This window comes from Cinclus cinclus, chromosome 23 (assembly GCF_963662255.1).
Source record: "Cinclus cinclus chromosome 23, bCinCin1.1, whole genome shotgun sequence".
NCBI classification, from domain to species: Eukaryota; Metazoa; Chordata; class Aves; order Passeriformes; family Cinclidae; genus Cinclus; species Cinclus cinclus.
The window spans coordinates 6,221,317-6,245,418 of NC_085068.1; the positions used below are offsets into that span (position 1 = coordinate 6,221,317).

Consider the following 24,102-nt stretch of genomic DNA (forward strand, 5'->3'; position numbering starts at 1 on the left):
CAGGGGGAATGTTTGCTTCTCCCACCCCGCAGCAGCACACGGAGGGCGGATGAGGCAGGCAAGGGGGATTGAAGATTTGTGACCCCTTTCCAAGGGACAGGGAGCCGGGAGTTTGGGAGCAGAGAGCTGCTGTGGGCGCTGGAGCGGGGCAGGGTGCCCTCTTCACCATTCTCATCAGATGGTGCGAGCCCGCAGCTCCCAGGATTTCCCATTCCCGCTGTTAAACTGCCGACAAAAGAAGTGTGCCTGGGAGGGTCCCGGGGAGAGCCCACGCCTGCGGCACCATCTGCCCGGCCCTTCAGCGAAGGGATCACGCTTTAATCAGCGGGACCTGGTTTAGCCCTTTGGAGTCCGGGGCATTGTGCCGCGGACAGCGTGGCATTATTTAAAATCGCTCATTTCATATTTCCAGGGCTGAAAATTGGGTCAGAGCTTCCCTCCCCTCTCGCCGTGGTCGCGGCTGCCGCCAGCATCCTCCTTCCCATACGGTGCGTGGCAGGACCTGCTGTCCCGGGAGGGATCCAAAAAATCCCGTGCTTCACTTCCCTCTGCAGTAACAGCACAAGCACATGTAGCCAGGGACAGCCCCAACTCCAAGGAATACTGCAGATTATAAAATGACAAAATAATTCAGCGAGCTGATTTTGAATGGAAATCATGGTCCGTGTTAAGTTATAGTTTTTGATAACCATCAAGAATTAAAATTGTTGTACCCTAAGTGATCCATCTAAACATAAAGTGTCTTTAGGATAGGAAGGGGATACACCCGGCTTATGGAAAGGAAATCCAGTAGGATCCAGGCAGTGAAAAAGGCTTTAAAATCTTCAGGTTAATCACGGGTTACAAGTTACATTTTGCAGAATTATATCCTTTTATTCACCAGCCCTCTGTGTGCTGGGACATTTTGCTATCTGGGTATCCATGGACACAGGTTTGGCCCTGAGAGGGATGCTGAGGGCAGGTGGAACTGGCTGCCTGCAACTGACAGGGAAACGAGAGGTTTCCTGTCAGATTTTGAAAGGCAGACACAAGAAATAAGCAGGGTTTTTATCAATGTTGTAGTTGTAAGAAACAGGTATTCAAAAACCACATGAGGCCTCCCGTGCCTGACTGACAGATCCTAAATATGACTGGGTTTGTACTAGGTTCTGCTGGGAGGGGGCAGCAAACCTGAGCTGGCAGCGTAAAACAGCCTGGGGAAAAAAATTAAAATATTGCTACAAGGCAGCTCCAATCCAGAATCTTCTCTGGTCCTTTCCCTGTCATTACTTGTGGCACAGAGGTGAGAAGTCCCAAGTCTGAGCAATGTCACAGGAGGGCCTCACACCTGTAGTACCTCCTGCAAAGGGGATAATATAGCAAAATACTAGGCAAGAATTGACTTTTCACTCCCTCTCAGTTGTCTGTAAATGGGAAATATATTTAGGTGGAGACTCAGGAACAGTGAGGCATTTACAAAGTGGCATGAAATTAAACAGGACGTGTTTGGGAAAGACATCACAATCATTACATGTCACGGGCTGCCGTAGGAAAGCCCAGATTACCCGAACAAAAGCAAGGAAGAGCTCTGGGTATAACTTACAGAGGGATTTTAAACAACAGACAGGAAAATATTTCAAGCTAACTGTTTGAAGGATTCTTGCCTCGATTTTAGTCTCTCGTCGTCTGAAAATTATCTGGTACTGTATTCATCTAAGCACGGTTTAATGTCAATGAAAGGGTTTAGTCCCTCTAATTCTGCATCTTTCCCTTTTCAACCTCTCTTTGGGGCGCAGAGCATTATCTCTTCCTGGGATCAGTCTTCTGTGCTTAATTTCAACACAGCCTGGGAAAAGGCAGCACATAGAGATGTTGACGTTCCCAACATCAGGCAGAAGCTGGATGATAATGACGGCGAACTCTTTCCCACGTTCCCAGCCCAGCGCTGCGATGCCAAACCCTATTGTGTCCCACACTCCCCAGCCCACCTGCTCCTTTGGGAGCGGGGTATTATCCCCAGGCAATTCACAGTCAATTTGCCATGCTGTAATGGATGCTTTCCCATTGTCCCGGGCACGCATGGATTGGCTGGCGACTGTGGGAAACTCCGAGTCGCTCCGGACCCAGACTTCTGTAATGCGGCCCCTGCGTATAAATAGGGCAGATCCCGGCTCCCTTCTCCACTCCGAGCTGAAAGCAGCCCTTGGGATAACGGAGCTCTCTCCCTGGACATCCCATCACCCGGAGGGAAGCGCAGAGTGAGTATCTGCTGGAGAGCCGGGAAGGGTCGCACTCTTTGGGGTGTTAAGAGCTGGGGAGGGGAAGCCTCGCTGCTCACCTTCCTTTCTTCCCCTTTTGTGTTACAGCTCCGGGAGCCCCGGGTCGGATTTATAGCAGCTGGAACTGCTCCTAGAGAAGGGATTTCAGAGGCACCAGCCCAACTCCGAGCTGAGGGAAGGCGAAATCCTGGGGGGATGGCTGTGAGCGAGCCGGGATACGGGCGAGGTGAGTGCTCCCCATCGCATCCCTCATCCCTCTCACTGCCTTTTCCTTTGGGAAAAACTCCAGCCGGCTCCTCCCCGTGTAACGCTTTCTCCTCTCCTGCCCTTTCAGCTTTCGCAGCCCCTGCCAAGAGCCCGCAGCGGGATGATCCCGACGGGCAGTGCCCCAGAGCCGCTCTGCATTTCCCATCCCTCCGTTCCACGGGCTCAGGAACGCGGGGGAAGCTGAGCTGCGACTCCCGGAGGTCACAGGTGGCACCTGGGGACTCTGGTTCTTCCTCCGCACCCACCTCCAGCCACCAGCCTCCTGCAAAACCAGCAGCGCCCGAGCGATTCCAAAGCCTCCGGAGGCACTGGCAGTTCACGATTCCGTGATTTTTGGACTTTTCCCGTATTCCAGAGGAGACCATGACTTGCTGTACAAGTCGCACCCACTCCTCTCACGAGTAGGGAAGAATGTTTCCCCTTTGCAGGTCATTGCTCTGCTTGGATGTGAGCTCCCTTTCTCCCAGAAGGACTGCAAGGATCCCACCGCGTGGAGAGAAAGTTGTTCTGAGGGAATGTGAGCTGTATCCTCCTGCTGGGAGGGCTGCAGGGGTCGTTCGGAGCGGAACGATGGCTGTTCTTAACCTCTGCGAGGTTGTCCATGTAGCTCTGCTGGGAAAGCTGTAGTCCCTGGGACGGTCAGAATTGCCAAAAGTGTCCTTGCGGGAGGAGCTTGTTCCTCTGACTCCTCGGGCTCTCAGGGCTCCCACACCCGGAATGCCCCGGGGTCTCACTGGACACGTTCGGGAATCTGGCCTTCCCACGGTGGCATGAGGGGTTCTATAATATTTATAGACTGTAGTGAGCACGCTCTGAGAATGGTTAAACCATATCCCAAACTACGTAGAGGAAATTCCTCGGGATGTCTTGCTCACGAGCCAAGGCTGTTTGTGAAGTTCAGGATGCGTGTGTGCCTTTTGTAAAGGCAGGAGCTCGTTTTTATGTCCTTATAGGACTGAAAGTTACGGCTGTGCTGCCGATTATAAAAGAAATATTTATTAAAGTCTTTCATGAAAGGCAGGTGTATAAATTATATTTACTCTTTGGTATCCTTTTGCCGGGGGAAAATGGGAATTTGTTTTTGTCCTTGGAGGATGTTATGATGTGTTCTGTGCAAGCTGCACCAATGTATGACCTGTGCCGGAGTTATCTTGAACGTCAGAAGCTGCAGAAACTTTTAACGGTCAAAAAAAAAAATAAAAATCTTCTAAATCAATCCAAAGTTATTACTTTTTTAAAGTAGTTTTTACAGCTGGTTTCCCCGTGGTCAACGGACATGAGACAGAGTCCAGTGAAAGCAGAGATATTGAAAGATGTTCAGATTTGACACCGAATTTCCCCACCAGTTCTGTGTCCATCGGGTCCCCCTGTAACGCTCTTTTCCATAGCTCGGGAATATCAAACCCCAGCTCTCTCAGTGTGAGACAAAAATAACAGCACGTCCCAGCAGCCTGTTCTCTGGTAATTCAGAGCCAAGAAAGGTCACAGCAAGGGTGAAAAAATAACGGAATGGTTCAGTGGGGAGGGACCTTAAATACCATCTAATTCCAAACCCTTGTCAAAGGCAGGGACACCAAACACAGAAAGTACTTTTGATTAAGAGATGAAGTTTCCCATGGCACCTCACGACACAATTCACATTCCTGGGGATGTGTCCGGGTCACAAAACACTTAGAAACACGCAGAGGGTTAAAAATCAGGTGTCCGGGTCACAAAACACTTGGAAACACGCAGAGGGTTAAAAATCAGGTGTCCGGGTCACAAAACACTTGGAAACACGCAGAGGGTTAAAAATCAGGTGTTTGGTTACAAGGAACACGCGTGGGGCTGTGTGGGTGTATCGGTGTCTTGGACCCCTGGCTCCCTGTGAGCTACCGGGGATCCCCCCCGGCCTCCCCGGGGTCTCTCTGCCCGTTCTCCCTAATTCCCCCCGGGGTCTCTCTTCCCTCCCCGGGGTCTCTCACCCCGTTCTCCCCAAGTTCCTCCTCGATCCCACCAGGAGTCTGTCCTTGTCCCCCACCCCACCCGCTCCTCCCGAGGACTTTGCTCAGGGGTCTCTCCCCGTCCTCCCACGCTGCCCCCGAGGGTCTCATCTCCCTCTCCCGGGGGTCCCCCCTTCAATTTCCCCCGAGGGTCTCTCTGCCCGTTCCCTCCCAGTTTCCCCGGGGATCTATCCGCCCTCCTCGGGGTGTTCCCCCATCCCCTCTCTCCAATCTCCCCCTCGGGGGTCTCACCGACCCCTCCCCGGGGTGTTCCCCCATTCCCTCTCTCCAATCCCCCCTCGGGGGTCTCACCGACCTCTCCCCGGGGTGTTCCCCCATTCCCTCTCTCCAATCCCCCCCTCGGGGGTCTCACCGAGGGTTTTCCCCCCCATTCCCCCCCATTCCCTCTCTCCAATCCCCCCCTCGGGGGTCTCACCGAGGGTTTTCCCCCCCATTCCCCCCCATTCCCTCCCGTTCCCCCCCCCGCTCCTCCTGGGGTCTCTCCGCCCCCCCGCGGAATCCTTCAGGCCACGCCCCCTATGGTGGGCGGGGCCGGTTCGCGCTCCCCGCCCAATCCCCGCTCCTCCGTCTCATTCCCATGCAGATTTATGCGCATACATTTGCATGCCGAGGAGGCCGGGGTGAGGGAGGGAGTGGGTCGCGTTCAAAATGGCGGAGCGGGGCGGGCGCGGCAGCGGTCACGGCAGCCTGGACAAGAGCATCACCCTCCCGCCCGACGAGATCTTCCGCAACCTGGAGAACGCCAAGCGCTTCGCCATAGACATCGGTAACCGGGCGGGGGAGGCCTGCGGGGATGGGGCGGCGGTGGGGAACGGGCGGCGGCTTCGGCCCCTTTGAGGGGACCCGCGGGGGGCCGGGCCGGGCGCGCGTGGGGCACGCTGGGAAGTGTAGTCCCTCGCAACGCGTGGGCCAGCGCGGGTGGAAGCGAGCTCACTACAGCTCCCAGCAGGCGGCGCGGTTTTGGGGGCGGCGCGGGGCACGAGGGGAGTTGTAGTCCCCCCACCGGGTGCCGGCGCGGCGCGGGCAAGGAGCGGCACTACAGGTCCCGGCGGGCTATGCGCGGGTAACGGGCCCCGGGGAGCCGGGCGGGGCGGCCCGGCCGGGGCTGCCCTTGGCGGCCAAGGGGGGGGGATGACGGAGAGCCCGGAGGGCTCGGCAGGGCCGGTCGGGGGCCGGCGGGACTGGGGAGCATTGGCTGCACCCCCTCAGAGCCTGCCGGGCCCTGCCCCAGTGCTCCAGGCCCGAGTACGGAGCCCCTCGGCCGCCCCCCTCCCCAGGCTGCGGCCCGCGGGATGCTGCGGCCGCTCCTCCAGCTCCCGAAATCGGCCTGGAAGAAGCAAGAAGAGCCGGGGACGACGGCTGTGGCACTTCCCGGGCAGGGCCGGGTGGCTGCGAGGCTTGCCGGGGGTCGGGGTCTGCCACTGCTGCCTCAGTCACCCCAAGAATACCCGCTGGCCTGTGCGTACACCCCAGCACCTCACATTCCCGATTTCCCACATCCTGAGCCGAGGGACAGGGTGACAAACGTCAGGGTGACACCTGCGCCCCACAGCCGGGAATTGTGCAGGGACAGGCTGAGCCTGTTCCCAGTTCCTCCCGTGCGGGGATCAGCAGTCGTTCTGTGGACACCCACTGAGCCAAAAGTGCCATTTCACACATTTTCCTTCCGTTCTACGGTCTCGAGATCAGTGGAACTTTTTAGGAGAAAAGCCAGGGAAAAGAAAACCAAGCTATTACTGCTCAGGTGAGCACTGTTCTGTGTCGTGGAGACTCGGGGACAGTGGGAAGAAAACCTGCACCACAATAGAAAATCTTGTCGTGTCACCAGTTACTTCAGCCCCTCAGGAGCGGCTGCTTACAATAACAGCTGGAGGTGGCCCTTTGTGCGGGTCAGCACGGAATTAGAGCCGTGGGATTAGTTATAAAACCTAGTTACATGTCTCAGCTGGTGTTCTGAGTGGATTTAAGTCTTTAAAAACTGCGAGAGGAAGGGGATAATGCACAAAGCGTGGCTCTGTATACCGTGGATCTGGTGATGAATTCCTGCAGCACCTGTGTCATTGTTGGTGTAAAGCACATGACATTTCAATATGGACTTCGTGATCTTCAGTTTGGAAGTGTGGAGGGAAGCTTTTCCATAAAAAACTGTACAGTCCCTCACCTCTAAGCACCAAGCCTTCACCTTTTAGCAGAACGGACTGTGGGTTTTGTTTACCAGAAACTTTAAAGCACTGGCTGGGACACTGAAATCAGATCCAAGGTCAGGGAACCTTTATTGCTTTTGTTACTATAAGTGTCTGTCCATGGTCACTCTACATTGACCTCACTTAAATTTTCCTGGAGTAAACTGCCTGTTTTTCTCCTACAGATTGCAAGTATTTTCCTAACAAAAATATTTGAGCACTGTGGAAGAGCTGACAGTGCCGTTATGAAGGCAAAGCTACACACTCTAGGGATTGTCTTTTACCTCTGCTGCTTCATTTCTTGGTTATTATTAGGCAGCAGAGTGCAATGCCACTGAATTTAGCCGTTACTTAGGATCTAACATTGCCAGGTTTTTATTTGCTTTCAGGACTTTAATGTTAACCCAGTAGTGGATCACAGTTACCCTCAGACCTGGAGCACTGTGATGGAAAATACTGAAGTTATTCAGTGTAATCCCAGAAATCCACTTTTGCAGGTCAGATGCAAAGACAGGGCAAGGGGTTGAATTGTGTTTCAAGGGGAGAGTTGAAAGTTTTATTGCCATGAGCAGACTGGAGGCCTGAAGGGGGTGATGAGGCTGCTCTGCTCAGACTTGCTCATTGGTAATATCTCCAGTTGCTGTGTGCTTGACAAATATCACTCTGAGCATTCTTTACCCCAAAGCCAAGACCAGTCTTGCAAAATAATTGCTCAGTACAGAGGGTCATTTTCTAACCAAGCCATGACTTGGCAGACTTGTCCCTAAAAGCAGGGTAAGAATATTATTTAGGTATTGCTGCTGAAACACCCTGTGCACATGAGAGGCATTGCTCAGTGGTGGCAAGCCAGCTGAGAAAATCCTGGTACAGATTTGGGGGGTTTCATAAAGTTTCCAAACAAGGTAAATAACAGCAGGACATGTATTGGCCTGGCTAATTAAGAGTTTCCACTACTCATCCTCATCCCACATCAGTTGGGCACAAAATGAATTTATGGAGCTTTTCCCTCCCGTGATGCTCTGGGGGTTAACCAGGCCAAGCAGTTCCTCAACAGAGGTTATTTCTGCATTTCCATTAATTCTCTCTGACTTTAACTGAGGAGACCTGGAAAACCAAGAGCTGATATAAACATAAGTTCTACTGTTTGCTCCCAGGTGAGGCATTAATCATAACTTGTCATCTCTTTATGAACAGGTGGTTCATTAACCAAGTTGGCTTATTACTCAACTGTACAGCACAAAGTGGCAAGAGTGAGATCCTTTGATCATTCTGGAAAGGTGAGAATTCCATCAGGGATCAACTGCATGTGATTGACTCACTTGTTCTGGACTGGGTAGAACAGAAATTGTATCCAAGCCCATCTAATAACTTGTTCTATATAAAACTTTTTGGGAAGTGTTTGTATTGCCAGGTACTGTTTGAACTATTTATTTTCCAGACAGTAGTTTTTTAAATTTTTTTTGTAAAAGTACCCCTGCTCCTGAGCAGACACAACTTTCCTCATGCAGAGGAATATCCTGCATGTCAGCTGCATGGGAGAATTGATTATCTCAGCTTAAGGAGAATTAAGACCTGTGAAACTCTATTCTTCTGTGACATAGCTTGAGGTGTTGTATTTAATGGCATTAACACAGTTTCAAGGGCAAAAAAAAAGCTCAGGTATTGATGTTCAGTAGTTCAGCATTTAACCTTGTTTCTGCAAGAATGTTCTCTAAGAAATCCTTTTCTCTCTTAAAGGACATAGACAATGAACCTTTGTATGAAATATCTGTTCAGGAAGAGATTACAGCTCGACTTCACTTCATTAAATTTGAAAACACTTACATTGAAACCTGCCTAGATTTCATCAAAGACCATCTTGTCAATACAGAAACAAAAGTCATCAAAGCCACTGGTGGTGGTGCCTATAAATTCAAAGACCTTATTGAGAAGAAGCTGGGGTTGAAGTAAGTGGAATTGCTTTTTATTCTGTATAGAATTAACTTACACCTACTCCAAAGGCTTTTATCATTATCCTGGGCATGCTCAGAGGTAATTCATGTGACAGTCATTTATTGTATAGCTCCTACCTAAACTTCATGCAGAGGCTTGCAGGAGACCAAAGGGCTGCCCCATGAATTTACAGCCTCATAAATTTACTGTTCAAACACCATTATCAAACACCAAATACTAAAAAGCTTATTCTGAAACTTGCCTACAATTCATCAATGGCCATCTTATCAATACAGAGAGACAAAAGCCATCAAAGCCACAGATGGTGATGCCTATAAATTCATGCCTATAAATTCACCTTCTATGCTCTAAATGTAGAAAAACATTAATTTACCCCAATATTTAACACTATTGGGGAGACCTTCAAGGCACCTTTCCTGCTATGATCTGTGTAGTACATTCCTCAACCCCTGAGGGCCTGTGCTCATCTTTTACACTGTCTTTGCAAATTACTTATTTCTCCTGATAAGCTGGACTCTGTTATCTGTTTATTTTACAGTAGCCTGCTTTAGCACCGTATTTGCTCTTACTAATGATCCATTGATCAAAATAAGGAGGCAGTTTCTCCTCTTATCTCATGTGCTGCACCTGGTTTTGGTTTTTATTTGGTTCTGACATTCTCAGTTGTTCCCCAGGTCCAAACCAGAGCAGCTTCTCCATCGTGGAACACACAAATCGTTCTGTAGTAGTTGAGATGAGTTTGTGCCTTGTTTCCAAAGAGCCTCAAGGTATTTCCAGTGAGAATTTCCATAAATCAATAACAGAGGCACAAAAGTTCACAGGAGTCAGTGTGTGTTAGCTGACTTACCAATCATCTCTGAGTTTTATATCACATTCCCAGACTTCACATTGGATATGTCCTGTTGTGAATCCTGCTTCTCTTGTGAGAAGTCTCTTTTTCTGTGTTTGCTAATCCCAGTTATAGGCTCCTCCCAGTCCCTTGAATCTGTCATAAACAAGTGCTCAAATGTTGAAGGGGCCTTTTGTGCTTTATTAGGAGGCAAGGGAAGAACAACAGACAATTATTCCATGTTGGGAAATTGTTTTCTGAGGTTAATTTCCAGCTAAGCTTCCTGACCTACTTTATGGCAGGGGTGCACAGACCACGAAAGGAGCAGGGCAGGAAAGAGCAGTGTAAACAAGCAAACAGGATTATTTGTAATGACAGCATGATCGAAGTTCCTGTGAAACAGAACTCCAGCCTGGACTTCTGGCATGGGAGGGGAGCACCAGACCACGTGCAGATGGAGGTTTCATGTTTCCAGGGGGCTGGCCTTGTGCCACATGGTGTGAAAATTCCAGTCTGCAAAGTCTGTGCAAAATGCTCCAAAAGCAAACTGCCTTATCAGGAGGGCTGGGACATTTATTTAAGGCTTTTTCCTCCCCCTCAGAGTTGATAAGGAAGATGTAATGACCTGCCTAATTAAGGGGTGTAACTTTGTGCTGAGGAACATCCCCCACGAGGTGTTTGCTTACCAGAAGGATTCAGACACGGAATTCCGGTTCCAGACAAACCACCCCAACATTTTCCCTTATTTGCTGGTGAACATTGGCTCAGGGGTCTCCATAGTGAAGGTGAGTGATGGCCAAAATGCTTTTTTGAAGGTTTGATAAAGGTGATCTAAAACCTTTCACTGGTTCAGATTTGTACTTGTTTCTTCTTGGCAAATGCAAGGTTTAATAATAAAATTAGGCCTTTGTTAAAGTTTACTTTTATTAATTGCAGAGTTACGATTGCTTTTCCATTCACTATTTTTTTAAAAATTACATTTAATTTGATGTTTAGAGAAGTGGTTACATTACCTGATGAAGACAAAGGCTGTCAGATCAAAGTGATTTTTAATCTTTGTTTGGTCACACTTTTGAAGAGACCAAGTTTAATGTCTCTATTTAGCATTATTTGCCAAGAATTAAATACAAAGCTTTCCAAAAGTGCTTGTGGTGTATATACAACGTGCCCTTCTCACCTGCCACTTCCACAATGGAGGGATTCCATCTCCCCTGATTCCACTGCTCCAAAATCCTGCACACTCTGACATTTAAGTCTGTGTTAAACCTTATAACAGGACTTTCTAAATAAATCTGCCTTGTTTGATTCACAGGTAGAAACAGAAGACAAATTTGAATGGATTGGGGGTAGCTCAATTGGAGGTGGAACCTTCTGGGGTCTTGGAGCTCTGCTCACCAAAACAAAGGTATCCAAGTGTCTCTTTTAAGGGGGGGTGGGATTAAATTAAATTTTGGGAGAAGTCTGGAATGTTAGGTAACAAGGCTGAGTCCTGGACTTGTGTTGGTATTTTTGACACTTCTGATGTGCAAAAGGAATCTTTACATGGAAAAAGATACTGGTGGAATTATAGGGACAAGAATTAGAAGATGCTTACTGTGACCAAAAGCAATCCTGCTTGGGGCTCAAGGACAAGTGATGGACAAGAACCTCCTCAAAGTGGCCTGGTAACATTTTATTCTCTTTTCAACATAAAATGCCAGCCCAGTTCCTGCAATACTGTCTGCAGGAGAAGGCAGGGAACACAAAACTGCTGCAAAATGCCTGGGAGCTGTCTGGGAATTTGCCTCACGGTTGGTTCCTTGGCTGCCAATGTGAGTTTAAATCCTGGGCTAATGGACAGGGCCTGGCTTAGTCCTGCTCTGCCCATCCCAGCTCTGACATCATCATGGGCTTCCCAAAGAGCTATGTGGCTTAAATGAGTGTCCTAAATGTCAGCAGTGTAGGAAAAGCTACAGTTACATATGCACCAGATAGGTGAATGTCAAAGGGAGGTTGCAGCCTGGGCTGTGCTTTTTGCTTGATGCTCCTAAAGAAGAAATCTTAGAACATGACAGTGCCTGCTCTTAATTCTCTCTTGGTTTTGTAGAAGACATTCAAGTTAGCAGGGTTATAAATTAAGTATTGGGAAAATGGAGCTTGCCTGCAAGTTTAATTTCAGGGATAGTGACACATCCTGCAACAGTAAAAGCACACGGAGACTTTTTTGTTTTCTCAAACTTCTCTTTTATTGTGCTTCAGGAAGACAAAATTCTGTTTCTTCTTAGTTTCTATATTTCTGACTCCTAAGATAAGGGATGCCATTAGGCTTATGACTGTTTAATATCTGCTTCCCCCCTTGTTTTCAGGGGAAATTCAACAAAATACCTGCAGAAAAGATAGAGGTTGATTGTGGTGTTCATCTTTAAAGGAGCTCCACTTAAGATCTGTCTTTTTGACCAGACAGGGAGTCAGGATACATCCTTGTAATTAGAAATAGCCTGTCTTTGGCTGCTGGCAGGGTTAATTCTGAGACTGGTTTTGCTCAGTAAAGGTGCTGCAGAGCTCTGGCTCAGGTCAGCTGCAGTAACTGTGCTTGTCACCCTCAGAAATTTGATGAATTGCTGCAGTTGGCCTCAAAGGGCCAGCACACCAACGTGGACATGCTGGTGAAGGACGTGTATGGAGGTGCCTACCAGACCCTGGGGCTCAGTGGGAATCTAATTGCCAGCAGCTTTGGGAAATCCACCACAGCAGACAAAGGTACTGGGATAGAAAAAAATCTACCCAAATGTCTCCTCTGGCTCTTGGCAATCAATTTATACTGATCTAACAAGTACAGTTGAAAATAATCACTAGCTTCTTTCATGGTCTTGTGTTTTGCCTGCACAATATTGATTATAAGTATTATGCAGTACTGCTTTATAAGCAGACCTTCAAATTTTCAGTTTGGGGTTGCCTGAGCCAAGGGAAAATGGAAAAAATAGATGTCTGGTTAGCCCGGGGTTAATTCATTCCTGTGGGAAATAGATGTGGCTTTCTGGGCTCCAGAAAGGCCCTTTGGCATCGATTTACTACAATTTTCAGTTTATTTGCAGTATCTTAATGAAGTACTTGGAGTGCATCTCAGGCCAAGAGGGACGGATGAACCCTCACCTGTGGTTCCTAGAGAGAAGAAATGGATTCCTGCCATCCAGGAAGTTTTTTTATAAGAAATGTTTCACATAGGCTTAGTGAGGGTTTTTTTTTTGTTTGTTTGTTTGTTTTTTCCTGATACCTTCAATCAAAGCACACCCCTCCTTGTTAGAAGTACATTTTATAGATGAGGTTTTTCTAGGGGGTAACATTTCTCCACACATAAGGAAAACTGCTCCAACCCTGGATTTTTCTTTCCCCAACTGCAGGTTCAGTTAGAAAAGCATAGTCCACTGGAGCTTAATCAGTTTGTGTGTAATTTGCTTTACTCTTCCTTTACTTCCAGAGTTTTCCAAAGAAGATATGGCCAAAAGTTTGCTCCACATGATCAGCAATGACATTGGCCAGCTGGCCTGCCTCTATGCCAAACTGCACAACCTGGATAAAATCTATTTTGGAGGGTTCTTTATCCGGGGCCACCCTGTCACCATGCGCACAATAACCTACAGCATCAACTTCTTCTCCAAGGTAAGGAAAACACAGGGTTCTCTACAGCAAAGTCACATTTTAGGTATTTTTCTAGGCTGTTGAGATACTTGAATAAATGAATTTGCACATGAAGTAAGCTTAGAAGGCTGCTCCTTAGGTAGGTAAGGCAGGGATGTGTTGTGGGAGGGTGAAATCAATGTGAAATGCCTGGGAGTTGTGTCTGGCCCTTTTTCTCTCTCCCTACCTCCCTCTCTCTCTTTTTATTATTATTTTTTGATTGACAGTCTGTCTTGTAGCTCCAAGTAATGAGTTTCCACTGTGTTCTTAGATAGTCACCATCATTATTCAATTCCTCTTGCTGATTTGCATCTTGCCACCCCCAGGTCATGCTGTGTGGGGTTGTTCTGCTGAGAAAGTTGGCATCAGTGGGGTTTTGTTATTAAAGAGAAAAATCAAATCCCAGATCAAGCCAAGCTGAAGTTCTTGGCAGGTTTTGAAGCTGTGGAAAGTACTGAAGATTTTTTACTTGGAAAAAGGTCTGATCCACAAGCTCATTAATGGTTGTTACAGGTAGATTAGTCCTGCACTTTGGGAATTTTAGAGAGTAGATGACACCATTTTTTTCTCAACTCAGTGCTTCATGCAAGAGACTTCTATGTGCTGCTTTCCCCCTCTTTGTTTCACCATTGTTGTCCCTTTCTGTAAAACTTGCTGAGTTCCAAGAAAGCTATTGCAAAACTGCAGCTTTAGGTTCTAAGAGACACTTTGCCAGGGATCCAAATACAAATCTCCCTGTGAGCTGGAGCTGCTGTTTCCCTGTAGCCCCTTCAGGGTGAGCTGTTCCCAAGTCACTGCTGAATTCCTTGGAAAAGGCCACGTCTCACCCAGCCTAGGAAAGCTGAGGGGCCCTGCTGTGAGGGTGGAGGGTTCTCCTCCCCAGCATTCCTGTATTTTGCATTAATTATTGAATTCTTTGGATGGGGGAATGCTTGCCTTGGGTAATGCAGTGTCTGTGTGGTGTTGAAGAGCAGTGCAATAAAATAAAGACAATGAGCAGTGTCCCAAAGGTGTTGGCTGCAGTGGCACACACTTACCTTGGCAGTCACATGACCTTGCATTTCCAGCCTGTTGAAGCAAGAGGAGTTGAATATTCATGGAATGATGCAGTGGTGTTTTCCAGGGAAGCCATAGAGCACACACCACTGGTGCATGGGTGTTTTCCAGCTGTGTGGTAACTGGGGAATGATGTGTGTGAGCAGTTCCTCCTGAGCTGTTCCAGAAGCACCATTAAAGTTGCTGAATGTGTGAGAATGTAGCACAAATGACTATTACCATCTTCTAGTTGTTTCTATTAAATTAAAGTGTGAAACTAGTGACAAAGAAGTGCCTGTTAGCCCTCAGGGACCATCCAATTGCAATGTTTCATATTGTGGCAGGGAGAGGTTCAGGCATTGTTCCTGAGACATGAAGGCTACCTGGGAGCCATTGGGGCATTTTTAAAAGGAGCTGAACAAGACAGTAAGTACAGCACTGCTCTGTTCTGTATATGCTGTGTTCTGAAATGTCAGTGTACTGTCCAAGTTTCTCTTAAGAGGCTGCATGTAAGCTGTTGCCTAAATAAATCCATTTGGCACTAATAAACACAGATGCTGGGCTTTGGTTTTATACATTCTGGCAGGGACATCTTAATTTCTCACTGGATTTCCTGCTCACCTTTGAGAGGGCAGCAGGAGTGGGCTTTTCTCTTCTCTGCACTTCTGCAAAGAGCAGTCACAGCTCTAAATCCAGCTGGGGAAATGTGGTTTTGGAGAACTTCCCCCTGTTTAAGAGGCCACTTCTGAATTCCTTTAATGTACTGAGGAAGACCAGCATCTCCAAACTGTGTTTGTTTGAGAGTGAGAAGTCTCACAGAGGAGACCTTCAGATCCCTTGGATCCAGGGTGCTTTGATGGACTTCTGCCTATTTAGTTTTCCTTCTCCCCTGTTGATGTACTGGCAAGCCAAGCAGTACATTGGTTACAGTGGCACAGCCACAGGCTGCTAATGGTACTTAGCTCAGTAAGTATCAAATACACCTCCAAAAAATGGATGTGGAATTTTTTTTCTGCCCATTTGATAGAGATGGGCAAGGAACCAGCTACTGAGGAATTAAAGACATTGCTTCTTCAGCATGTACTGTACATCTGAGCTCATTAAACTTTTCTCAAATAGAGTAAATCTGGAAATAACTCTAGTGTTTCTCTGAAGCTTACATTGTGCTTTGAGAGTTCTGTTATGCTATTTTGTTAATAATGGATCTAGATTTAGAAATAAGAAATGCTCAGTGATAGTGCTTTGGAGGCATGCTGATTAATGACAAGGAAATGGGGTTAAAAAAGTATGATTTCAGAATTTAAATTGTCTCTTGTCTCATTCAGGTTGCAGCTCGTTGGAGCAGGTAATTCACTGAGTGGTTGAAACATCTCTTTTGGGGGTTAAAGGGAAAAATTCTGTTTGCTTTTAAAGACAAGGGGAGCTGGCTTGTGTAGTGCAGCAGCTGCTCAGAGGGATGCTGGCTCTAGACTCGCTCACAGGTGTATTCTCAGTTTTATTTTCAGATTATGTGTGTCTGTCTTTCTCTTTTCTAGATCCAAACCAGTACAGCTGGGGAGAGAATTATGCTGGGAGTTCTGGGCTTATGAGCACATCCCCTGATGTTTACCCCATGCAGAGAACACGGAGTGGTACAGTATGTGCTGTCTTTTCTAGACCTGTGTGTGTTCTCTTAGCAGTGGTGCCCTGGACATAGCTGATTATTCTCCAGCTGTTGGCTTCTTGTCCCTGGGGCTCCTGCTTCCCAGAGAAGTGACCAGTCTGGTGTCTGGTGTGCTGTTGTCTCTTGTCCTGTGTGGTGTTGGGTGGAATGTTTCACAAAATAGACTGCCTGCTACTTTGTCTTACTCTCCTTCACCAAAGTGGGGGGAATATTTGTCTCTTACCCTTTCTCTGGAGCAGCTGGATTTTACTGCAGCTGAAATACCTCAGAATTTGGAATTTCGTGTTCCGCCATCTTTAAGCAGCGTTAATTTTCTTACTGTGAGAAGATAAAAACAAGATTGGACAGAAAAGCACAAGCTCAGTCATCTCTTAAAGTCACTGACAGTACAGCAATTCTCATTTCACAGTGGATTATTTTCACACTGAATAATTTTTGTCCGTAGGGTGGGCGTAGATAAAATAATCCACAGAGGGAACTGGATTATTTATGATGACCTAAAATCATCTGCAAATCTGTCAGTCTTAACAGTGGCTGGACTTCTGCAGCCCTTGTGCTAATGTAATTCATTGTGATTAATTTCTGAGTGAGTTCCAACCCATCTCTTTCCTTTCTCCCCTAGTTTGACATGCTGGAAATGGACAGATTGGAGAGACCACTTGTTAACCTGCCACTGCTGAAAGACCCCTCCACCTATATCCCAGACACTGTTGACCTCACAGATGATGCCATGGCCAGAAAATACTGGCTCACCTGCTTTGAGGAGGCACTGGATGGGGTAAGTGTCACAAAACAGTCCTGTGCAAGTGACACAGGTATTTAGGAAGCAAATCTGTGAAGCAGAATGTTTGTCCTGTAAAATACTCCTGCTGCGTCACCCCTCTGGAAGTGCAGCCCCTCTTTCCCTGTAGCAGAGGCACCTGACATTGTCCCAGTCTCTAAGGAAGGGCTTGGCCCCTTCAGAGGCAGGAATGTTCTTCTGTGTTGCTTTTTTTTTTAGCTTCTGAAAGGTGTTTTCAAAGCATTTTCTCCCTTTAATGGCACTTGGACCTCCCTGTACAGAGCTGCAAGCAGGACAGTTACACAACCAAAGGCCAGAGATCCTTGGGTTGTTCCTCCTCTGGGAGCAGTCCTGCTGCCTCACAGACACTTTTCCATGGGAAGAGCACAATTGAACCAGACACAAGTTATTGTTCTCTTCACTGAAGCTGATTCAGGCAGTTCACTGGAGTAAACAAAAAAGAGAACACAAGGGGTCGACTTGCACCATTACATTTCTGCCTCTTTCTCCTTTAGTGTATGTGCATTGTTATTTTTTTCCTCTCCTCTGAGTAGTTAGAACTTGTGCTTAATTTCTGACAGTACAGTCTGGAAAACAAACTCTAAATCTTTTGGGATGAAAAGAGACATTAAAATTGTTGTTTACTGTTTGGAATGAAGGGAGGCTGGGAGATGCCGTGTGGGAGGGAGCAGCCAGGCTGCAGGCACAGAACAGGGAGGACAGATGGAGGGGTTATTGCTCAGACTGAACTTCACATCAGTTTCAAGGAGGAAGAGTTAATTTGGTAACTCCAGTGTTGCCTCGTTTCTGTGCCAGGTGGCAAAGCGAGCTGCAGCCAGTCAGCCAGACTCTGTGGATGCACAGGAGAGAGCTGAGAAGTTCCGCCAGAAATACTGGAATAAGCTCCAGACACTCAGGCAGCAACCCTTGTAAGTGATTTTATTTTTATTTTGCATCACTTGCTGCTTCTGTTGAGCAGTAAAAGCCCACCAAAAGCTAACCAGGTTGTGAAGCAGAGCAAACAAAACCAAGTAGGCTGCAGGCTCAGGCAAGTTTCTGTGCCAAACATCAAATCCTCTGCACAGAGATTTTGGATTTCGTGTGTTGGAGTTGAGCAGAGAAATTATATCTCAGCGGAAAGTTTATTAAAAATTTGTGCATGGTGATTAAAAATAGCAGCGAGTTAATTCTGAACATTCTCCCTCCCTATATTTAAATAATCTTACTGTAGATTTAAGATCGTTGAATCTACAATAAATAATCTCATTGTAGATTATTATTGTAGATTCAATAATCTTATTGTAGAGCCAGGGTTTAGCACCTGTGACTTTCAGCTTTAGTGCTCATGTGAGGGGCTGTGACTTACAGAGGAAACAAAGAGAAAAATAGCTTTTTCTGTTTCAAGTAATTGATTTGGTTTTTTCCTCCCTCTTCCTTTTTAAAGTGCATATGGTACCTTAACAGTCAGAAGTCTCTTGGATACAAGGGAGCACTGTTTGAATGAGTTCAATTTTCCAGATCCCTATTCCAAGGTGAGTTTAAGACACTTTTCCAATACTCTGAAACTGTACAAGTGATGAATGGCTCAGAAGGGAGGGATTAGAACCAGTTCCTGCACTGGTTGTGAGCAGCTGGGGGAGGAGAAACAGCACTGGGAGTGGGACATAAACCCCTTCACCTGGAAAGTATAATGGTAACCAAAAATATCACCAGCCTCAGCTACCTGACAGCCCTGAGAAGCCAGGTAAAAAATGTTGGTCTGTAAATCCAGTGTTTCATGTCTGTCTTACAGGTAAAGCAGAAAGAAAATGGAATAGCCTTAAAGTGTTTCCAGAGTGTGATCGAGTCCCTGGATTCCCTGGGCTGGGAGGAGAGGCAGTTTGCACTGGTGAAAGGACTTCTGGCAGGGAATGTCTTTGACTGGGGAGCAAAGGCAGTCTCAGAGTAGGTGTTACATCCTTTACCAGCACCCTTTAAACTACAGAATGTCCAGTTGTAGGGTTTTTTCTAAAAAAAATAAAGTTCCTTAATCTCCCCATCAGCCTTTGTACAGCTCTGTTATACCCTTCAGCTGGTTTAAGTCATTACATTTCATGGTAATTTGCAGACCCAAAAATATGGGTTTTTTACCTGGAGCCTACTGCCTGCAAACATCTCGACGTTGCTGAGATTTTTTTTGTTTTCTTTTAACATCAGAAGTCTGATTTAATGTCCTGATGAGCCTTTTGTTTTTAATCTTATCACAAAATATTTTTCCCAGTCCTGGGACCCGCAGACCCCCCCCCAGTATAAGATACAGTAAAAATGCTGGGCAGCAGCTAAAGAGATGTTTGAATTCCACTGATGTGAGATGGAGGTGTTGAGCTGTGTGCCCTTTGTCTCTGTCCTGTTCCAGTGTTCTGGAGTCTGAGCCACAGTTTGGGTTTGAAGAAGCCAAGTCAAAGCTCCAAGGTAAGGGGAGATCCATGCTGGTGGTTGGAGCTGGATGTTAATGAGGGAATGGAGTGGGAATGTTTGTGGGGGTTCTGCTGCCCAGGTGACAAGGAATCATTAGGACTTGGGAGGGTTATCTAAATGCAGTCCCAGAGTTTGGGTAATGCTCCAAAGGAATTAAACCTGCAGAGTCTTTCCTTAATCACAGAGATGGTCACTGACTGTTATGAGTGACCTGGAGGGTCCAGCACCCCCAGGCCAGGACCCACCTCACACCACTCCAGAGCTTTAGTGTGAGAATTCCACTGCAGGCCTCTTCTCATGGAGTCATTCCCATAACAGAGAGCTTGGGAATTCTGTGATCCTACACATTTAACATTCCAAACCTGAGCTCACATGCCTCAATGCTTCAGTGAGTGCAGCATGAACCTCCTGCTTGTACCATGTGCAGAATGACTGCTGATAAGAGTTAGTGGCTGCTGACAAGAAATGCTGACACTGCTCTGTCTACACAGAACGTCCCTGGTTGGAAGATTCCTACAGCCAGTGGCTGGAGCGACTGAAGGTACGACCCTGGGTGGCCCTAAACCCATTAATTAAACACCTTAATCATCAAACCACCTTGGTAATCATGGGGTTTGAACAGAACTCTGTTCAGACAGCCCAAAACAAATCCCAATAATTCACCATAAAGAAAGGACTAAAAGAATTGATCTAAAATGGGGTTACTTCCCAAGCTGCTTCCCTGAATTCCCACTGGAGCCCAGCTGCTCAGAGCTGCTCCAGAGCCTCCCCTCCTTGTCAGGGCTCTTATTTCCATATACTCAGACCCCTGAATTTAAAATCCTTGGGCCAAATGTCATCTTTGAGTTGTTCTCCCCTTGAGTAGCCAACCTAAAACTGGCGTTAATGTAGGAGCTTGCTGGAAGTAATGAACTTATCAATTAGCAAAGCTTTTTTTCTTTTCCCATGTGATCTCTTTTACTGTTTAATTAAGATTAATTAAAAAGCTTTTGTGTCATTGTGTAAATCTCTCTGTTGGAAATAGCAGCCTAAAGGTTGGGGATGAGCAGACTATGGCAAATCATTACATGCTCCATCCTAAAACAAAGCATCAGCTAATCTTGTGTAACAGGAATAATTAGGGAACTACAGGCACTGTTCTGTCAGTTTTTATTAAGGAATTAAGTATTTTTCAGTTGTTCTGCTGGCATGAGCTGTAGTGAACTAAGTTTCATAATACCAGGTTGAGAACAAATGAAGAGGTTAATGGAGAATAGGCATTATCTTTTCATTTTAGGATGTCACTGCCCCCACAGTCCATCCTGCCCTTTCCTGGCAGAAGGAAATCCTATTCAGCCAGCACCAGGCTGGCTTAAAACATCCTCCAAGGTAGGTCCAGCTGGCACCCAACACATTCAGGATCACAGCCTGACTGGAGTTAGACCTGGCTTGCATTGGCAGGTGGAGGTTTTATTGCTGGAGTTTGAGAGCCCTGTCTCAAACACAGCACAGGAACTTGAGGCTGTTTTAAACCCCTGTGCAAAGACACCATCAGGGAGCCCCATTCCTCCTCTTTGTCACTGCTGTGTGCTGGGAGTTTGCTGCAATCCAGACCCAAAGGCTCAAGTGTTCGAGGGTATAAAATGTGGGGGTTTGGAGGAGTAGCTGTGAATAACAAAATTCCCTGAGGTGAGTGGTACTCCATCCTGAATGCATTGGTTTTCTCTTGCAGGAGGGTCCCCCTCATAAATGTGCCTTAATTTTCGCAGATAACAGTGGGATAGACATAATTTTAGGAGTCTTTCCTTTTGTCCGAGAGCTCCTTTCTAGAGGGACAGAGGTGAGTGGTTTTCCTTGCGAATTCTATGGAGTTTTGGTAACTGCTGGAAGGTGTCACTGCCCACCAGCAGGACACTTCTCTGCCAAACTGGGAATAATCCAAGTACCTGGCATGCCAGAGCCTGACTGTGTTGACCTTTCCTGGCACCTTCTCCCCAGGTGATTTTGGCCTGTAACTCTGGCCCTGCCCTCAACGACGTCACCTACAGCGAGTCCCTGATCGTGACCGAGCGCATCGCGGCCATGGACCCCGTGATCCAGTAAGCACCACATCTGTCACACCTCCCTGGGGAAAGCACAGCCTGGGTTTGCATTTCACTGTTCTGTAGCATCTGTAACCTGCAGCCTCGGCCCAAGGCAGAGCATTTGCTTTTGTTAAAGTGAAAAATTTAGAAATCGGGGGTTTTTTTGGTGCACCCATAGTTATATTTCCTGTTGTGTCTTCCCTGACAAGCGCTCCAGCTGCTCTACCAGGAATTTTCTATGTTAATAGAGGCAAATCCATGTATGTCACTCAGTGTCCCCAGGAGAGGATGCAGGGCTGACTGAGCAATCCTTGTGTTCAAGGAAGTGTTTCCGGATGAAGTCCTTGCAGCAGAGGAAGCCTTTGCAAGAGAGGCTTTGATATTTCTGTGTCTGTGGCTTATTTCCAGAGGTGCAAGGCCTTGCTGAAGCAGCTGTTTAATATTTTTGTCTTTTTGAACAGCTCTGCACTGAGAGATGAGAAGCTGTTGTTGGTTCAGACGGGCTCCAGTTCTCCGTGCCTGGATCTGAGGTATGTGGGCAAAGTGCCACTGTGTGGTTTGTGTCCCTCAGCTGCAGGATGGTCAAAGGTTTGGCTGTGGAGCATCCCAGCCAACCTTCCTAGTGGGAATCACTTCTGCACACCCATTAGGAAGTGCTTAGTGTGGATTTACAGACCTGTGACACTGCTCAGGCCTTACAGCTTTTGGCCCTTGGTGAGGTGTCTGTGTTCAGAACACAGCTGGGTCAGGAGCAGGTCAGGTTATGGCTAATGTCAGATCCTGCAGGTGGCCAGGTGCTTCTCCCTGGGACAGAGAAGCATCATTTCACCTAGTTTAACCTATTTCCTTCTGATCAATTCTTCTGTTGGAGACAAAACTTCACCTGTGTCAAAATCCCAATCTGGGTGCATTTAAACAAGATTTCAGTTGATCCCCTTGGCTTTCCGGTGCCACTGTTTGTAGGCACCAGTAACTCCATGCAGAATCCCAGTGGGCAGCTCTGGGGGGGAGCTGCAGGTGTGGCTGCGGTGGTGGCCGAGGTGTGGCTGCGGTGGTGGCCGAGGTGTGACAGAGGTGTGACCGCAGTGGTGGCCGAGGTGTGGCTGAGGTGTGGCTGCAGTGGTGGCCGAGGTGTGGCCGCAGTGGTGGCCGAGGTGTGGCTGCAGTGTGACCGAGGTGTGACCAAGGTGTGGCCGAGGTGTGGCTGCAGTGGTGGCCGAGGTGTGGCCGAGGTGTGGCCGCAGTGGTGGCCGAGGTGTGGCCGCAGTGGTGGCCGAGGTGTGACCGAGGTGTGACCGAGGTGTGGCTGCAGTGGTGGCCGAGGTGTGACCGAGGTGTGGCCGAGGTGTGACCGAGGTGTGACCGCTCTGTGTTGCAGCCGCCTGGACCAGGGCCTGGCCGTGCTGGTGCGGGAGCGGCAGACGGACCTGGTGGTCATCGAGGGCATGGGCAGGGCCATCCACACCAATTACTACGCCGTGCTCAGGTGTGAGAGCCTCAAGCTGGCCGTCATCAAGAACTCGTGGCTCGCCGACCGCCTCGGGGGCAAAATCTTCAGCGTCATCTTCAAGTATGAAGTGCCCTGTAAATGACGGAGCTGGCACGGCCCATGGACTTGCACTAGTTTTACTTTAACTGTAAAGAATGTATTTTTATTACAACAGGGACAAGAGTTCACAGGAAATTCCATATTTATATTGTGCTTTTGTGACTTAAAAAGCGACAATATGATTCACGCTATAGTCTACACACTCAAATATATATATGTATATCACTCATTGTTTATTTTGGTAAGTGTTTATTTTAATGCTGCAGTATTTGTGATGAAAAGACTTTATTTTTTTGTTCTGTGAGACATTCATATAGAAATATATTTAAATGTCAATGAAACCTTTTTTATACATCTCTGCCTACTCTGCCAGCAGTGACACAGCACATACCAAATAGTTTTTAACTGCTAAGTGAACGTGATGTTGCATTTTCAGCTTTTAGATTTGCCTAAATCTCTCCTGCTCTGTGCAGCTCGGTTGATGGAAGGGCTGCTCCCACAAACATTGCTCAGGCTGTGACTGAGCCAGGGCTGTTGCAGTCCGAGTTAAGGACCAGCCCTGGTTTCCCAACACCTGGAATTCCTAACACCTTGTTTGTTCCCATTAGCAGGAGAGACATGGGAGGGAGTCCTGCAGCTACACTAAATTCCTCACAGCAGCTGGAAGCTGAGTCTCACTAAGTTCCCCTCACAGGGAATGTGCAGTGCTGGATTAAGGATCACCCACAACTTCCCAGCCTGAGCCCCCTTGGCTTCTGTTGCCTTCAGTTCTCCCTGCTGGACTGACAAGGATTGGTGTCTTTGTTCCTGCAGTGCAATTACAGCCATTCCCAAGGAGCCCTATTTGCTTTTCCCCTCCTTCAGCTGTGCAGTTCATAAATGGAGTGATTTCACCACCAATTTGCCCTAACATTTACATGCCTCAGTCATCCCAGCTCTGAAAGGAAAAACAGCTTAATGAAGAAGGTGTTTAACATGCAGCTGAGAAAACTGTTCCCTGAACTTCAGCATTCTTTGAGAGCAGGAGAGTGATGCAAAACACCCTCACAGCTCCCCGTGCAGGGGAGCTGGGGCTGTGCTGTTTGACTCATCCCCACACTCCTTCCCTGCTCTGGTACTGATGGATTTCCACTGTTAAGCCTGAATTCTTGGGCAACAGGAACAAGCCATTCTCTGTCCCCCAACAGTTCCCCTTAACCTTGTGATGGGAAGGGACAAAGGACAAGCCCTGCCTGGAATTTCTTAGCTCCAGTGGTTCCTTGGTGGCAGGGGCTCCATTTTTGGGGTTTGGGATGCAGGGAGGACCTGTTTGGGGTTACACTGCAGCACTGTCAGTTCTGATTCAGGAACTCCCTTCCCAGGAACCAGCACCTCCTGCTCAGGCAAGGCAGGGTGAGACTATCT

General features: G+C 47.5%; 1 protein-coding gene across 4 annotated transcripts; it reads left to right on the top strand.

The window, feature by feature from the left end:
• The first annotated feature begins 5,139 nt into the window (after positions 1-5,139).
• Positions 5,140-23,081, top strand: PANK4 (pantothenate kinase 4 (inactive)). Of its 4 annotated transcripts, none has more exons than XM_062507385.1 (19): positions 5,140-5,294; positions 7,906-7,988; positions 8,449-8,657; positions 10,095-10,278; positions 10,806-10,898; positions 12,079-12,232; positions 12,951-13,132; positions 14,530-14,611; positions 15,721-15,821; positions 16,471-16,626; positions 17,446-17,558; positions 18,074-18,161; positions 18,422-18,573; positions 19,025-19,080; positions 19,578-19,627; positions 20,798-20,905; positions 21,064-21,164; positions 21,611-21,679; positions 22,528-23,081. In XM_062507385.1, the coding sequence occupies exons 1-19, from the start codon at positions 5,177-5,179 to the stop codon at positions 22,739-22,741; spliced, it is 2,313 nt and encodes a 770-aa protein (XP_062363369.1). In that variant the 5' UTR covers positions 5,140-5,176; the 3' UTR covers positions 22,742-23,081. The 4 variants fall into 4 exon arrangements, 3 of the variants coding, with proteins under 3 accessions (XP_062363369.1, XP_062363371.1, XP_062363372.1); XM_062507387.1 differs by having other exon boundaries at positions 20,801-20,905; XR_009933898.1 differs by lacking the exons at positions 21,611-21,679; positions 22,528-23,081 and adding an exon at positions 20,363-20,454 and having other exon boundaries at positions 21,064-21,142.
• Positions 23,082-24,102: the final 1,021 nt, after the last annotated feature.

Excerpts from the sequence above, each read along its gene's own strand:
- PANK4 (XM_062507385.1), top strand. The coding sequence starts at position 5,177 with ATGGCGGAGCGGGGCGGGCGCGGCAGCGGTCACGGCAGCCTGGACAAG. Across the intron at positions 13,133-14,529 it reads GCATCAACTTCTTCTCCAAG|GGAGAGGTTCAGGCATTGTT; the intron begins GTAAGGAAAACA and ends ATATTGTGGCAG. Across the intron at positions 18,574-19,024 it reads GGAGCAAAGGCAGTCTCAGA|TGTTCTGGAGTCTGAGCCAC; the intron begins GTAGGTGTTACA and ends GTCCTGTTCCAG.